This window comes from Chiloscyllium plagiosum, unplaced genomic scaffold (genome assembly GCF_037043375.1).
Source record: "Chiloscyllium plagiosum isolate Xiang-an unplaced genomic scaffold, Cpla_swu_hap1 HiC_scaffold_29, whole genome shotgun sequence".
In the NCBI taxonomy this organism is placed as follows: Eukaryota; Metazoa; Chordata; class Chondrichthyes; order Orectolobiformes; family Hemiscylliidae; genus Chiloscyllium; species Chiloscyllium plagiosum.
Window position 1 is genome coordinate 41,479,853 of NW_028270167.1, and position 16,603 is coordinate 41,496,455.

Consider the following 16,603-nt stretch of genomic DNA (forward strand, 5'->3'; position numbering starts at 1 on the left):
TAAGCTTTCGGAGTGCTGCTCCTTTGTCAGGTAGCTTGCCGCTTCTTTTTAAAGGGGATGTTGGTATTGCTGTCTGGCTTGCATTTGTTGTACCCTGGAGAAAGTGGTGTTGAGCTGCCTTCTTGAACCTCTGCAGTGCATTTGGTGTAGGTAGACCAAAAATACCAACAGAGAGAGACTCCCAGGAGTTTGATCCAATAACAGTGAAGGAAAGTTGATATATTTCCAAGTCGGGAGTGAGTAACTTGGAGGGGAACTTGTAGGTGGTGGTGTTCCCATGTATCTGCTGCCCTTGCCTTTTGGATATAATAGTCATGGGTTTGGAAAGTGCTGTTTAAAAATCGTTGGCAAATTTCTACAATGCAGCTTGTAGGCTATACACAATGCTGCTACAGAGTGTTTATGGTAGAGGGTGTAGATGTTTGTGGATGTGGTGCCAATCCAGTGGGCTGCTTTGTCCTGGATGGTGTTGCACTTCTTGAGTTTTGTTGGAGCTGCACCCATCCAGGCAAGTGGGGAGTATTCCATCACACTGGTGCTTTTGTCTTGCTTTGGACAAGCTTTGAGGAGTGGGCAGGTGCTTACCTGCTGAAGGATTGCAAGCCTCTGACCTGCTCTTGGTACCACTGCATTTGTGTGGTGAGTCCAGTTGAGTTTCTGGTCAATGGTAAACCAGATAGTGATGGTAATGCCATTGAATGCCAGGGACAATGATCAAGTTCTCTCTTTTTTGGAGATGGCCATTTCCTGGCACTGGCATGGCATGTATGTTACTTGACGCTTGTCAACCTAAACATTGATATTGTTCAGGTCTTTTTGCATTATGAGATGGATTGCTTCAGTAACCGAAGAGTTGAGATTGGTTGTTTATTGTTCAATTATCCATGAAATTCCCACTTCTGACGTTATGATAAGGGAAGAATTGATGAAGCAGCTGGAGATGGTTTGACCTAGGACACTCACCTGAGGAACTCTGCAGTGATAAGATGACTGGAGCTAAGATGACTGAGCTCCAACAACTACAACCATCTTCCTACGTGCTAGCCATGACTTAAATCAGTGAAGAGCTGATCCATTATTCCCTTTTGCTTTAATTTTGATGCCACAGCTCCAAGTGAAAGGGGACTATGAGCAAAGACTAGCACTCAGCAAAAATGGGAATCCCAAAATCTATTCTAGGCACATCAGTAGTAAAAGGGTAATAAAAGGACACTCATTAGGGAACAAAGAGGAAATTTACACATCGAGGCAACAGACATGGCAGTCTTAAATTAATTGGAGATGCCGGTGTTGGACTGGGGTGTAGTAAGTTAAAACTTACACAACACCAGGTTATGGTGCACCAGGAAGCTTCCAGATTATGACCTGGTGTTGTGTGATTTTTAACTAAGTATTAAATAAAGATTATCAAGGAGGAAAATTGCTACGTAGACCACAGTGATTGGAGGAAGCTTTGACATGAGAAGGATGCAAAATTGATGAGCAAATTATGGAAAGTTGACAAGACATCGGGGAGAAAGTGAGATCTGCAGATGCTGGAGATCAAAGTTGAAACTTTATTGCTGGAACAGCACAGCAGGTCAGGCAGCATCCAGGGAACAGGAGATTCGACGTTTCGGGCACAGGCCCTTCTTCAGGAATGAGCAGAGAGTGTTCAGCAGGAGAAGATAAAAGGTAGGGAGGAGGGACTTGGAGGAGGGGAGTTGGAAATGTGATAGGTGGAAAGAGGTCAAGGTGAGGGTGATAGGTCGGAGTAGGGTGGAGGCGGAGAGGTCAAGAAGAAGACTGCAGGTCAGGAAGGCGGTGCCGGGCTGGAAGGATCCGGCTGAGACAAGGTGGGGGGAGGGGGGATGAAGAAACTGGTGAAGTCCAAGTTCATCCCCTGCGGTTGGAGGGTTCCCAGTCGGAAGATAAGACGCTCCTCCTCCGACCGTCGGGTTGTTGTGGTTTGGCGGTGGATGAGTCCAATGACCTGCATATCCTCGGTGGAGTGGGAGGGGGAGTTGAAATGCTGTGCCACAGGTTGGTTGGGTTGGTTCGTCCGGGTGGCCCAGAGGTGCTCTCATCGGGACTGTATGAGATAAAAAAAGATATTGAAGGAAGTGCGTGTGGAAATTGCAGGAGCATTGGCAATAACCTCTCAATCTATCCACAAACCAGGTCTGCAATTCTCCATCTCTGGCATCTTCCAGTGAGTGCAAGGAAAGTTGTAGATTGTAGAAAAAAAGGAACATGGATAAAACATTGGCTGAGTGATAGGAAACAGAGTAATGGGCAATGGATATTTTTCAGGCTGGAGGAAGGTTTGTGTTGGGAGTTCCCCAAAGGTGCTATTACTTTTCATGATATATATTATTGATCTGGATCTTGGTGTGCATGGAACAATTTCAAATTTTGTGGATCATGTGAAACTTGAAAGCATTGTCAAATGTGAGGAGGATAGTGGGGAACTCCAAAAATTGGCAAGTTGGTGGAGTGGGCAGATGAGGTTCAGTGATGTGATGCATTTTGTTTGGAAGATCATTGAAAGATAATATAAAATAGAGGTTACAATTCTAAAGAGAATGCAAGAGCAGAGGTACCTGAGTGTATGTGTGCACTGCCTATTGAAGGTGGCAGGACATGTGGAGAGAGCAGTTAGTATATTGCACAGAATGTTAGGCTTTCTTATTAGGGACATGGAGTGCCACAGCAAGGGGTGATGATGAACTTGTCCAACACACTTGTTAGACCTTAGCTGGAGTTTGTGTACAACTGTAAGTGCCACAAAATAGGAAATATGTGAATACATTGGAGAGAGTGCATTGACATGATGTTCCGGGGTGAAGAAACTTCAGCTATGAGGATAGATTAAAGAAACTGTTTTCCTTGGAGAGAAAAGACTGAGAGAAGATCTGAATTAAGTTTTCAAAATTGTGAGCAGCTGGGCAGATAAACAGGAGAACCTGTTCCCGCTTGTAAAAACATGAAGGATAAGAGGGAACAGATTTAAAGTGGTTCGCAAAAGTAGATAATATGATCTGAGAAAAAAGGATTTTCACTCAGTGATTGGTTTGGATCTGGAGTATGCTGCCTGGAAATGGGATGGAGGTCAACTCAGTTGAGGCATTTAAGAGAGGCATTGGAAGATTATTTGTGTAAAAGCAATGTACAGGATTATAGGGAAGAGACACATTTGGACTTGTTCTCTCTTCAGGAAAGATGTGGATTAAGCTTTGAACCTGAATAAGTTTTAAAATTATTTTTATTCTTTCATGGGATACAAGCATTGCTGGCTAGGCCAGGATTTATTGCACATACTTGTCTCAGGCTTGCTGCAGTGCTCCAGTTCAGCTCAGCTCATTTTCCTCTTGGGAACTCTGTAGCCTGTTGGACTCAATATTGAGTTCAATAATTTTAGGGCTTGAGGCACATCTCCCATGTCCTTACTCCAACTCCACACACCAGGCCTTGTCACCACACAGTCTGCCATTACACCCACCCCATTGTTAGCCACTACTGATCCCCATTAGTAGCTATTCATTCTCCTAGGCTAACTGTTATCCATTCCATTGTCTATCCAACCGTTCTTCTCTCTTTTTGAGCTCTACCTCCAGCTATAGTTTGCTGGGGTCCACATACATAGATCCCTCAAAGTTGCCGCCCAAGTTGATAGGGTTGTTAAGAAGGTTATGGTGTGCTGGCTATCATTAACAAGGGGGATTGTTTTTAAGAGCCGTGAGGTTATGATGCAGCTCTATAGAACCATGGTTAGACCACACTTGGAATATTGTGTTCAGTTCTGGTTGCCTCATTATAGGAAAGATGTGGAAGCTTTAGAGAGGGTGCAGAGGAGATTTACCAGGACGTTGCTGGACTGGAGAGCATGTCTTATGAAGAAAGATTGAGGGAGCTAGATGTAGGGAGTGAATAAGGATGAGAGCTGACTTGATAGAGGTGTACAAGATGATGAGAGGCATAGATAGAATGGATAGCTGACCTCTTTTTCTATGGCAGAAATATCTATCATGAGAGGCATAATTTTAAGGTGATTGGAGGAAGGTTTAGGGGAGATGTCAGAGGTAGGTTCTTTACACAGAGAGTGGTGGGTGCGTGGAATGCACTGCCACCAGTGGTAGTAGAGTCAGATACATTAGGGACATTTAAGCAATTCTTGGATAGACGCATGGAAGTTAGTACAATTAAGGATATGTAGGTTAGTCTGATCCTCGAGTAGGATAGAAGGCTGGCACAACATCGAGGGCTGAAGGGCCTGTACTCTGTTGTCCTGTTCTATGTTCTATGTTCTATGTTCTATGTTGAGAGGAGACCACATTATGAACAGTGAATGTAGTAGATAGATTGAGCGATGGTCAAGAAAACACAACAACGCCTCTTCTTCCTCAGACAACTAGGAAATTTGGCATGTTCATAAGGACCTTCATCAACTTTTACAGATGCACCGTAGAAAACATTCAATCTAGGTGCATAACAGCCTGGTATGACAAGTGAAAGTTGTGTGCACAGCTTAGATCATCATGGAAACCAACCTCCCATCCGTGGACTCCATTTACACTGCTCATTGTCGAGGAAAGGCTGCCAACATCATAAAGGACACCACGCACCCTAGTCATGTTCCCTTCAACCTCTTCCATCATGCAGAAGATACAGAAGCTTGAACACACGCACCACAGGTTACAGGTCAGCTTCTTACCTGATGTTATTAGACTGCTGAATGGATCTTTCTAACTTCAAGCAATGTAGATTTTGCTAATGGTGATTTTGCTTTGTGCACATCCTTTGCAGCCGTAACCTTGTATTCCTTGCTCAGTCTAAGCACCCTATGATAATCTGTATGAACTTGTTTGTTATGATCTGCCTGTACTGTCAGAAAACAAAACTTTTCACTGTACTTGGGTACATGTGACTACAGAGCTGAAAAATGTGTTGCTGGAAAAGCGCAGCAGGTCAGGCAGCATCCAAGGAGCAGGAGAATCGACGTTTCGGGCATAAGCCCTTCTTCAGGAATTTACATGTGACTACAGTAAATCAAATCAAGTGCTACTTTGCCTAGAAGGTATGTTTGAGTTTTTGTGTGCTGACTTGGGAGGAAGTAAACAGGCGAATGTTACACATTTTACACCAGCATGGAAAGGTGCCATGGGGCTGTTGAGGGAGTGTTGGGAGTGAAGGAGGAGTGGACCAGTGTGGCCAGATGGGTTGCTCAAAATGATGGATTTCTGATGAATTTACGACAAACAGACAATAAATGAGGCATACTGGGAAATTGAGACAACCCTTGACCAGACTGACTGAATAAACATGCTGCAGAATCCAGACAAGCTGCAGCTACAGACAATACAATATACATTCGAATTGGAATTGAACAGGACAATCAGTATCTCAGGTTGTTTGCCAGGCACAGGGACATCTCACACCCTTATTTGGAGAGGGCTTCCTGACTTATGTGCACCAACACCTTCAGGAATGGGTGCCCAAGGACCATCCTGCCATTGACATGTCAATGCCTGGTTGGATCTGATTGAGCAGGATGATTGGGCTTGTTCGATCTATTGGAGGAAACTAAAGACTCTCCATGTCAATGGCAGGGCTGAAACAACTACTAAGTATAAGAATTACCACAACACCATCCTCAGGAGCAATAATCTGAGACCAATCACTGGGAAGAGAAGACACCCCTGGGACTTCTGGGAGAAGAAGACCGGACGATCTTCGCCACGTGGATAGAGGCGAAGATCTATTGTGGTGGGATATGATCATCAGGAGTTAACTTAAAGCACAAAGTTGTTGATTAGTTCAGAGTCGACTCACAGTGTCTTTACAAGATATAAGAGTTAAATACACATGACGCAGCACCAGGGTGTCCCAGAGGGAATGGCCCTTGCAGAATGCTGACAGGGGATGGGGGGTAGGGGGGTATCTCAATGGAGGTGGCAGAAGTGGCAGCTAATGATCCTCTGGATGTGAATGCTGGTGGGTTGGTAGGTGAGGACAAGGAGGACCCTAACCCTGTTGTGGGAGGGAAGAGAGGGGATGAGGATTGAAGTTCAGGAGATGGATCGGACCTGGCTGAGGGTGCTGCCAACTATAGGGAATCCTTGGATGAGGAAGAAGGTGGACATCTTGGAGGTCCCCTTGTCGAAGTTGGCTTCATTTGAATATGTATGACAGATTCAGAGGAACTTGTAGAATGGAATAGAATGATATAGTCAAGATAACTGTGGGATAACTGTGGGAGTTGGTAGGTTTCTAATGGATATTGGTGGCCAGTCTATCCCCAGAAATGGAAACAGATGTTGAAGAAGGAAGGAAGGAGTCAGAGATAGACCAGGTGAAGATGAGAACGGGATGAAAATTGGAAGCAAAATTAATAAACGTTTCTAATTCTGGATGAGAGAAGGAAGCAGCATTAATAATATCATGGATATACTGGAGAAAGAGTTGTGGGTGGGGCTGGAATTGGACTTGAACAAGGAATGTTCCACGTATCCAACAAAGAGACAGGCATAACTGGGACTCAACACACCTTCCAAGTGAAGCAGTGCTTTACATGCATTTCACTGAGCTTAGTCTACAATGTGACCTCTTCTACATTGGGGAAATGAACCATGGAATGGGTGACAGAGCACCTATGGTCTGACCTGTCTGCAGGATTCCTGCCTCCATTCCTGATTTCTGGCAATTTCTGCTGTCATTGAACAGAAACTCAACTGGACTCACCATATAAATATAGTGGACACAAGAGCAGGTCAGAGACTTAGAATCCTGCAGCAAGTAACTCACCCCAATGCCAGTTGACCATCTGCAAGGCACAAGTCAGGAGTGTGATAGAGTACTCACCACTTGCCTGGATGGGTGCAGCACCAACACCATTCAAGATGCTTGACGTCATCCAGGACAAATCAGCCCATTTCACTAGCACCATATCCACAAGCATTCATTCTCTCCACCACCTATTCTCAGTAGCAGCAATGTGTACATTTGTGCAATGCAGAAATTCTCCAAGGCTTCTTAGTCAGTACCTTCTAAATCCACAACTACTTGTATTTAGAAAGAGGAGGGAAGCAGATACAGAGGTACACTGCTATCTGGATGTTCCGCTCCAAAACATTCACCATTCTGACTTGGAAATATGTTGCCATTCCTTCAGTTTTGCTGGGTCAGCATCCTGAAAGTCCCTCTCTCACAGCATTGTGGGTTGCCTATGGTAAGTGGACTGTAGCTGTTCAAGAAAGCAGCTCAGCAGCACCTTATCTGGGGCAGCTAGGGACGGGCATTAAATGTTGGCCTTGCTATTACATCTACATCCCATGAATGAATTAAAACACGCACTGAAATCTAAACTGCAGTCTTGAAGGGATGTTGTCTGTTGCTGTTAGGATGCATACCCCAGCAGTGGGAAGTTTATGTCACTTTTTTGGAAGATGAAGCCAAATGTTATTGTTAAACCTCACCCTGTGGTTAACATCATCATCTAGATTAACCAGGTGTATAGCTCTCCCTGAATGTTCATGACTTTAGATTCCTGAGCCAGTGATTTAATGTCTTCTAGATTATCGTTTGGCACCTTGAGATATTTTAAACAGTTAAACACAGTGCAAGGTGTTATTAAAGCCGTTTCTTAAATGTAAATGTTGGCTTTACTTCCTCCTGTCCTAAAAGCTCCGCCTGTAAAGGGGAGACTGATTTCACCCATGGTAAACATGTCAATGACTGCCAATTAGATAGTTGACTGTGTCAGACATCACAGCTGATCCTGTCTTCTCCCAGTATCCACATAGCTGGCAGGACTATACAGAATGATGTTTGGGCTTTTGACTAACATTAATCCATGATTAATGTTTCTACAGGGTCATCCTTGAGCTCGTATCCATTGTTTTCAGCGACTCACCTCTCTCCAGCTCTCACAGCGAGGATTCCACATTACCTACCTCCTGTCACATCCTCCAGTAAGCCGAATGGGCCAGCTCCTGAGAATATTTCTCCATCCAGCAGTGAGTGTGAAAGTGACCAAAGCATTCTTCGCCCCAAAAAGCCTCGCAGAAGTCGCACCATTTTCACCGAGCTGCAGCTCATGGGGCTGGAGAAAAAATTCCAGAAACAGAAATACCTGTCCACACCAGACAGGTGAGTGAATGGGAGCAGGGTGAGGGGTGGTAATTGAGAGAAAATGTGTGTATGGGGAAGGGAGTTCTCCAGAATGCAGCCAAGAATAAGAACTGCAAAGGGTGTGGCGTCTACCCAATGCCAGGATAAGAGATGTCTCACGAGGATTGAACAGGAAGTTGGAATAGAAGCTTGGAGAAACTGGTTGTTCTGGTCCATGCTGGAACAAGGGACATAGGTCAGAGCAAGAAGGAGGTAAGGGGAAAGAGGGTTTTTTCTTACCGTGGGACCGTGGAACTAATTCTGGGGTAGGAACAAGCTGCACCGATGGGATAGTTCCCACTTTAACCAGAATGGTAACTGTGTCCTGTCAGAGACATTAACTGGGGAGAGGAGAGGATGCAAAAGCTTTCAACTAGTCAGAGTGGAACAAGGGATCAACCAAAATATAAACAGGCTCTGTGTCAACAGAACAGGACAAGAACATGAGGAAAGAATACAATTATGGAAGACATTGAAGACAAAGCACCAAAACATTCATTGAGTTATAGGGTCAAACAGCATGGAAACAGACCCTTCGGACTAACTCATCTGCACTGACCAAACATCCCAATCTGACTTAGTCCCGCAAAACTCCTCCTATTCACATGTTCACAGGAGGCCTTTGTAATGTTGTAATTGTACCCGCCTCCATTACTTCAATGCACGCACCACCCTCTGAGTGAAAAAGCTATCACTCAGGTCCTTTTTAAATCTTTCCCCTCTCACTTTAAACCAATGTCATCTAATTTTGGACTCCCCCACCCAAGGAAAAAGATGGTGTCTTTTCACCCTGTCCATGCCTCTCATGATTATATGAACCTCTATAAGGCCAACCCTCAGTCTGCAATGCTCCAGGGAAAAAAGTCCACCAAATCAGCCTCTCCCTATAACACAAATCCTCCAATCCCAGCAATATGCTTGTAAATCTTTGCTGCACCCTCTCAAGTTTAACAATATCCTTCAAAAATGATAAACATAAATTTATATCCTATTAAAAATCATAAAAATTTCTGCACAGGAATTTACACAGAGTCCATAATCAAACAGGGAACTGGAGACTAAATATTACAGGTTGTGGCGTATTTGGAAAGATGGAGAAGAAAAATGGGGAGATGGAGTTGCTTTACTTAATCAGGATAGCATAATGACAGTGGGAAAAATGGGCACAGTTCTCAGCAAGACAAAAGGATAGACATAAAATTTTGATAAAGGATCAAAAACAAATACATGCAGAGCATCTAACAATGGAGTGGAAATGGAGGAAGAAGTTAAGTAAAATAGAATAATAAGACTTTGTTCAAATCCGCTGATCTAAGTTGGATGTGTGCAGGGGGCTGAGGGGGTGGGGGGCTGTGGGGACAAATAAATAGAGTTCCTAGGATGTGTACAGGACTCCTTTCAAACCAAACGTTTGAAAAGTGCAACAAGAGATGGCTCACTATTGAATCCGGTAATGAGAAATAAACCAGAGCAGATTGAGAAGTAGAAGTAGGAAAATATCTAGACAGTGGTGTCCATAATATTAAAGCTGATAGAGAAGGACAAAATTATGAGGAAAACGATTGGAGAAAGGCTGAAAACAGGAGCTTATACTGGCAAACAAAGATATACACCATCAGTAGAAACTATAATAAACTTTCAAAATGTTCCAACCAACCTCCACTGCCATCTAGAAAGACAAGGACATCAGATACATAGGAATGCCATTACCATTTCCTCCAAGCCACTCATCATCCTGAGAAAAATATCGCCATTTCTTCAGTGTCATTCAGATGGATCTTGCAATTCTTTCCCAAATGGCATCATGGGTCTACAGAGACCAAATGGACTGCAGAAGCTCAGGAAGATGGCTCACCAGCACTTTCTCATAGGTAACTAGGGATGGGCAATAAAGGCTGGCTCAGCCAAGATGTCCAAATTCTATGAATGAATAAAATAAACAGGTAAAATAGTGTTTTAATATATTGTGGCAAAATAAAAGAAAGAATACAAGACAAAAAAGAAAAGAATAACAGTAGTGAGACTCCATTGATAAATAATGATATAAAGGAATGATTCAGGTTTAAAAATAAGGCAAAAAGTGAGTAGGTGATTGGGGGATGACAGTACACGAGAAAATAGAAAGATTATGGGAGAAATAAAAATAAAAGCACAATTAAGAGGGTAAATGAAATATTTTGCAGGCATGTCAATTAAAATAATGAAAGCTGCGAAGGGAATCCCACAAATAATAATAGATAGGTGGTAGAAATATGAAATAATTATTTTGTCTGAGTAATTAACAAGGAGGTAGAAAAGGTAGATATGTCAGTAATTGATGAAATGAGTAATTACATAAATGTATTCGTACTCAAGAAGGGGATATATTGATTAAACCAAACAAACTCTGAGGATAAAGACACGAGGGATGAGATGGACTACACGGGGTAGTTGAAGTAAATTTTCATTTATTTGTCTATAGACTGTGGGCATTTATTGTCCAACCTTAATTGCCCAGAGGGCAGTTAAGAGTCAACCACACTGCTGTGGTCTGGAGTCATATGTAGGTCAGAGCAGGTAAGGATGGCAGTCTTTCTCCACTAAAGAACATCTATCATTGAAAGAATGTTATATTCAATTATTAAGTAAAAGCAGCATGTTCAGAAAATCATAATTAAATCAAACTGGATCAGCATGGCTTCATGAAAGGGAAATCATGACAGAGTAATTTATTAGAGATTTTTGAGGAAGTCTCAACCAGAGTGGATAAAGGGGAACCAGTAGGTGCATTGTATTTGGACTTCCAAAAGACATTCAATAAGATACCTCACAAAATGTTAAGCTTAAGGTGTGGGAAATATTGCCATGGATAGAGAATTGTTAACAGACAAGAAAAACAAATGGGGATAAGGGGTTCTTTTTCAGGTTGATGACCTGAAACCAGTGGTGTTTCAGTGCTGGGTCTGAAACTGTTTACAATATATATTAAAACCTTGGACAAAGGAAGCAAATATACTGTAGCCAAATTTGCAGATGTTAGAAATATAGTAGGAAAGACAAGTTGCTTGAGGGATACACACAGTCCACAGAGAGATATTGATAGGTACGTGAGTAGGAAAAATGTTGTCAAATGGAAGATATTGTCACTCAGAGACATGGTCACAATACCTTCTGCAGAGTTGCAATGTGCAAACTGTCCAGTTGAAGTGCTACGTTTGAGGAAGTTGACTGTAGATGGGTGCTGAGAACCAGTCAGGAGTTGTAGCTGTGTGTTTGTTGCCATTGTTTCCATAGTGATGGTTGTTTGTGTAATACACCTGACTTGACAGTTAATCCCTATCTATACAGGACAGAGAGGAACATTTTTGTGGGTTTAGCTAATGGTCTAGTGATACAATGAAACTATTCAGAGCATCCCCAGTGATTACATTTTACACGAGCTGTGACTGATACAACTAATTCAGAAAATCCACTCCTTAAGTACTAGCGAAACCTGTGTAAACCACTATTTCAGTCTCCTTAGAAAAACATGAAACCTTTCGTTCACACTTTCCTGCTCTTGCTTGCACTGATTTACAGAAGCAGCAAAGAGTTTTGAGCTTGTTCCACTGTTAGAGGGCTCCATTTTAACTTGGTCTGGTGGCAAGATCTGAGAGTCAAAACAATTTTACTTTCGATGGCATTTTCTGAGAATTTCAGAAGGGGCCACTTTTTGGTTTTCAGTGGCTCCTTTGGTACAAAACTTTAAATTAAAAATCAAGCTTTTCTTGAAACAGGAATTTGCAAACTCACTCTAAGCCTCCAAATCATAGAATTGTTATGGTGCAGAAGGAAATCATTCAACCTATTGTGTCTGCACTGGCTCTCCAAGTGAACATCATCATTCAGTCATGATGTGGAGGAGCTGGTGTTGGACTGGGGTGGACAAATTTAAAAATCACACAACACCAGAATGTCCCATCGTGTACCCTGTGTGAGAACCTCTCTGACTATGTTGAAGGCATCTTGAAACCCATTGTATAAGGGACCCCCAGCTCTGTCACAACACTACAGATTTCTTACAGAAACTCAGCACCCAGGGACCATCAAATCTCCACTTAGCTCCAAGGAAATCAGTCTCAACTTCTGAAATCTATCCTGTTAACTGAGATTTCTCATCTCAGTTAACGAAAGGTTTCATATTTTTCTAAGGAGACTGATTATTCTTGGAAACTTCTTCTGCACACTTGCCACTGCCTTCATATCTTTACTACAGGATAGTGCCCAGGACTGCTCGTATTGCTCCTGGTGAGTTCTAACCAGCAGTTTATAGAGGTTTAGCATAACCTCTTTGCAAATGCCTCTGCATATGTACACACAGGTGTCTCTAATCCTTATATCAATTACTTTACATTGATGCCTCCTGGTTACTGACCTCTCTTCCAATCTATAACTATACCTCACCTGCCTCTATTTGTATTACCATATATTAATATCAATAATTAGACTATTAAAACTTCCTTCAGCTTCCACTGTCTCCTATCCAATCTTTTCTTGGATGTAAAATACTCTCTGTTCTGGCAGCATCATCTTGAATCTCCAGTGTACCCTTTCTGATATGGTCACATGTGTCTTATCAAGTAAGGTTGGCAGTAGCTGTAGATTCTTCTCAAATGACAGCAAGAGACCTCTATGAAAAAAGTCAAAAAGATGAAGGCTGTAAATGTAAATGTTTAGGGAATTGAAATCAGAGAAGGTCCTTGAGGAATATAAAGAAAGCAGGAAAGAACTCAAACAAAGACTAGGAGGACTAAAAAGGACCGTGAAATGCCTTTGGCACTAGGAAGTCATATGACACCAGGTTACACTCCAACAGGTTTATTTTAAATCACAAGCTTTCAGGGAGCTGCTCCTTCATTAGGTGAAGTGATACTTCTGACTTTGTCCAGCCCAGTCCAACACCAGCACCTCCACATCTTAGTAAATAGGATTAAGGAGAATCCCAAGGCATTTTAAATGCATATTTGGGCGGCATGGTGGCTCAGTGGTTAGCACTGCTGCCTCACAGCGCCATGGGACCCGGGTTCGATACCAGCCTCAGGTGACTATCTGTGTGGAGTTTGCATATTCTCTCTGTGTCCACGTGGGTTTCCTCAGGGTGCTCTGGTTTCCTCCCACAGTCCAAAGATGTGTAGGTTAGGTGGATTGGCGATGCTAAATTGCCCATAGTGTTAGGTGCAATAGTCAGAGGTAAATGTAGGGAAATGAGTCTGGGTGGGTTACTCTTTGGAGGGTTCGTGTGGACTTGTTGGGCCAAAGGGCCTGTTTCTACACTGTAGGGAATCTAGCCTAATATTAGAGCCATTGTTCATTCATCACCCACCATACTGATCCTCCACCATTAGAATTCAATCGTTCCTTTTGCCAATAGCTTTTATATTTTTTCACCTTTTAATATCAATACTGTTTCCTTAAGATGGGAGCCATCACAACAGCACAACATGCATGAAGTTGAGAGTGTAATGCGCACAACCACTTCAATGAGACAAAGCAAGAGAAGGCAGAGGGATGGGGATGCTGAGAGTATCAAGGCGTAGATTAGGGGGAGGATGTGCATAAGTGGGTACCCACATTGACGTTTGCTTCTACGCATCTCCCGTGAGGTGGCATGGCTGCTCACCATATGCCACTTAACATTATTTTTGTATTGCTGAAAAAGGTGGTCACAGATAGTCATTTTTTGCCCACAGATGTTGATTAATTGATTACTTATTTTTTGGTGTGGATAGGAGAGTTTGCGAAAACTGATTTCACAAATACACAGGAATGACTGTATAAAAGTTGGCAAGCCATGTTGCAGCTGTATAAAACTTAACTTTGGTCATGTTTGGAGTATTGTGTGCAGTTCTGGTTGCCACACTTTAGGAAGGGTATGGAGGGGTGAAAAGGGTGAAAAAGACATTTATAAGGATGTTGCCTAGATTGGAGTGTATTAACTATAAGGAGATGTTGGGCAACATGGATTGTTTTCGCTAAAGCATCAAAGATTGCTTCTATATACTGATAGACGTATGTAAGATTATGAGAGGCATGGATAGGGTGGATTTTCTAGGGGGCATAGGTTAAAGCAAGAGTGAAAAATTTAAAGGAAACGTGCAAGCGAAGTCTTTTACACAGAGGATGGTAGGTACATCATGATCAGCAGACACAAAAGGTCAAAGAGCCTGTTCCTGTGCTGTCATGTTCTATGTTCTAAAAGCTAAACACTTTGGAACCTAGCAATCTTAAATCAAAACAGAAAATGCTGGAAATACTCAGCAGATGTGGCAGCTTCTGTGTAGAGTTAAATATCAGACAACACCAGATTATAATCTGTTATGAACTCGGCCAGAACCCTCAAAAAACTCTTTTAGCAGTTAGCCCAGATCATAACTTTGCTATTTGTTTAGCTAGGTGTATAGTGGATATTCCTGGAGTCGATTGCCAAGTTTTAAACTAATAAACTTTAATTACAAAATTACAGAATGAAACACAAAGAACTGAAAATAGAATACCCAATAAACTTATCCTATCCAAACCCAATTTAATGATGTTGTTCTGAACACACACCCTCGCTCATACACAAGCTCTCTGTCATACTCTCACATACATCCCCCCCCCCTCACACCCGCCCATGCTCTTTCTCACAATCTTTTCCCACTTTACACACACACTCTCACACACACACATGCACATATAAGTTTTTTGAGGTGAGTTTGTATTTGCAGAATTACATTTTATTTTGCTCAAAAGCTGCATGAATCCAAGTAAGATTCTGTAAATCCCTTTTTTAGGAATAGAATCAGTCTGAACATTGAAGCACAGATAGACAGACTTTAACCTCACACATATACATTATCTGGGCCGACATGGCACCTATTGTTAAAGTTCACTTGAGAATGTAACTTTCAAAAAAAGTTCTGGGATTTACGTATGAAAGAACTGGTCATTCAAAAAATTGAGAGAATTAGCAAGCAATCTAGGTCTTTTTCAATATGTCATTTCAGTTGCAACACACTGTAATCTTCTGCTGTAAATTAGATTACTTACAGTGTGGAAAGAGGCCCTTCGGCCCAACAAGTCCACACCGACCCGCCGAAGCACAACCCACCCAGACCCATTCCCCTACATTTACCTCTTCACCTAACACTACGGGCAATTTAGCATGGCCAATTCACCTGACCTGCACGTTTTTGGATTGTGGGAGGAAACCGGAGCACCCGGAGGAAACCAACACAGACACAGAAAGAATGTGCAAACTCCACACAGAGAGTCGCCAGAGGCGGGAATTCTGCGTCTTATAATCTTATACTCCACAACTACCTGGTGAAGCAAGTGCTTCCAAATAAACCTGTTGGTTTATAACCTCGTGTTGTGTGATTTTTAACTTTGTACACCCCAGTTGACCGGCACCTCAAAATCTATGCAGAGCAACTGAGTTAATGCTTCATGTCTGATGAAAAGTCACTGTTGTAAAACATTAACAACAGTAGGATTTCCAATAAGTAGTTTTGAAACAAAAGGATGCCCTTATATCCTTTTGATCGTCTCTTAATCGAAACAGGTTCACATACTTTTAAAAATTATTTAATGGGATTTGGGTATCACTAGTTTGGTCAGCATTTATTGCCTATCTCTAATTGTCCAGAGAGTAGTTAAGGGTCAAATACCTGTGGGTCTGGAGTCACATGGAGCTTGGATCAGGTAAGGATGGCAGATTTCTTTCTCTAAAGGGCAGTCGTGAATCAGATGGGTTCTTCCTGACAATCAACAATGGTTTCATGGTCATCATCAGGCTCTCTTTTCCAGATTATTATTGAATGCAAATTCCACCATCTGCAGTGGCTGGATTCAAACCCACATCCCCGACATGTTACCTGACTCTCTGGATAATAGTCTATTATAACCATAGGTTACAGTGCTGCAAATGATAATGCAAATGACAATCTTTAGACAGGAGTCCTGAAAAAAGTCACCCTTAAACATATCAATGATGAATGTACTATCTTTGTTCTACCTTTAGTATGCAGATACTTCAATGCAAAATTACATTTTAGAAAAAGTATAAGCAATTACACAAGTCTTCATGCAACGTGAACAGTTTTTAAATTATAGGGCTACAACAGGAAATGGGAGAAAGTGAGGACTGCAGATGCTGGAGATCAGAGCTTAAAAATGTGTTGCTGGAAAAGCGCAGCAGGTCAGGCAGCATCAAAGGAACAGGAGAATCGACATTTCGGGCATAAGCCCTATCATGGATAGGGTGAAAATATCAAATACAAGGTGGCACAGGTTTACGGTGAGAGTTGAAAAGTTTAAAGGAGATATGCAAGGCAAGCTTTTTACATAGAGGGTGGCAGGTGCCTGGAACACGCTGCCAGGGGGGTTGGTACAAGCAGAAATTATTGCACCATTTTAAACGTATTTAAACTGAGACATAAACAAACAGGGAAGAGAG

At 42.3% G+C, this 16,603-nt stretch overlaps 1 protein-coding gene across 3 annotated transcripts in view; it reads left to right on the forward strand.

Annotated features, from left to right (window-relative positions):
- Positions 1-16,603, forward strand: part of barx2 (BARX homeobox 2) — a 167,237-nt gene that overhangs the window by 19,837 nt on the left and 130,797 nt on the right. For all 3 annotated transcript variants that reach the window (XM_087976525.1, XM_043676944.2, XM_043676943.2), the window contains exon 2: positions 7,851-8,127. In XM_087976525.1, coding sequence (XP_087832651.1) covers positions 7,851-8,127 — 277 coding nt within the window. The remainder of the gene's footprint in view (positions 1-7,850; positions 8,128-16,603) is intronic.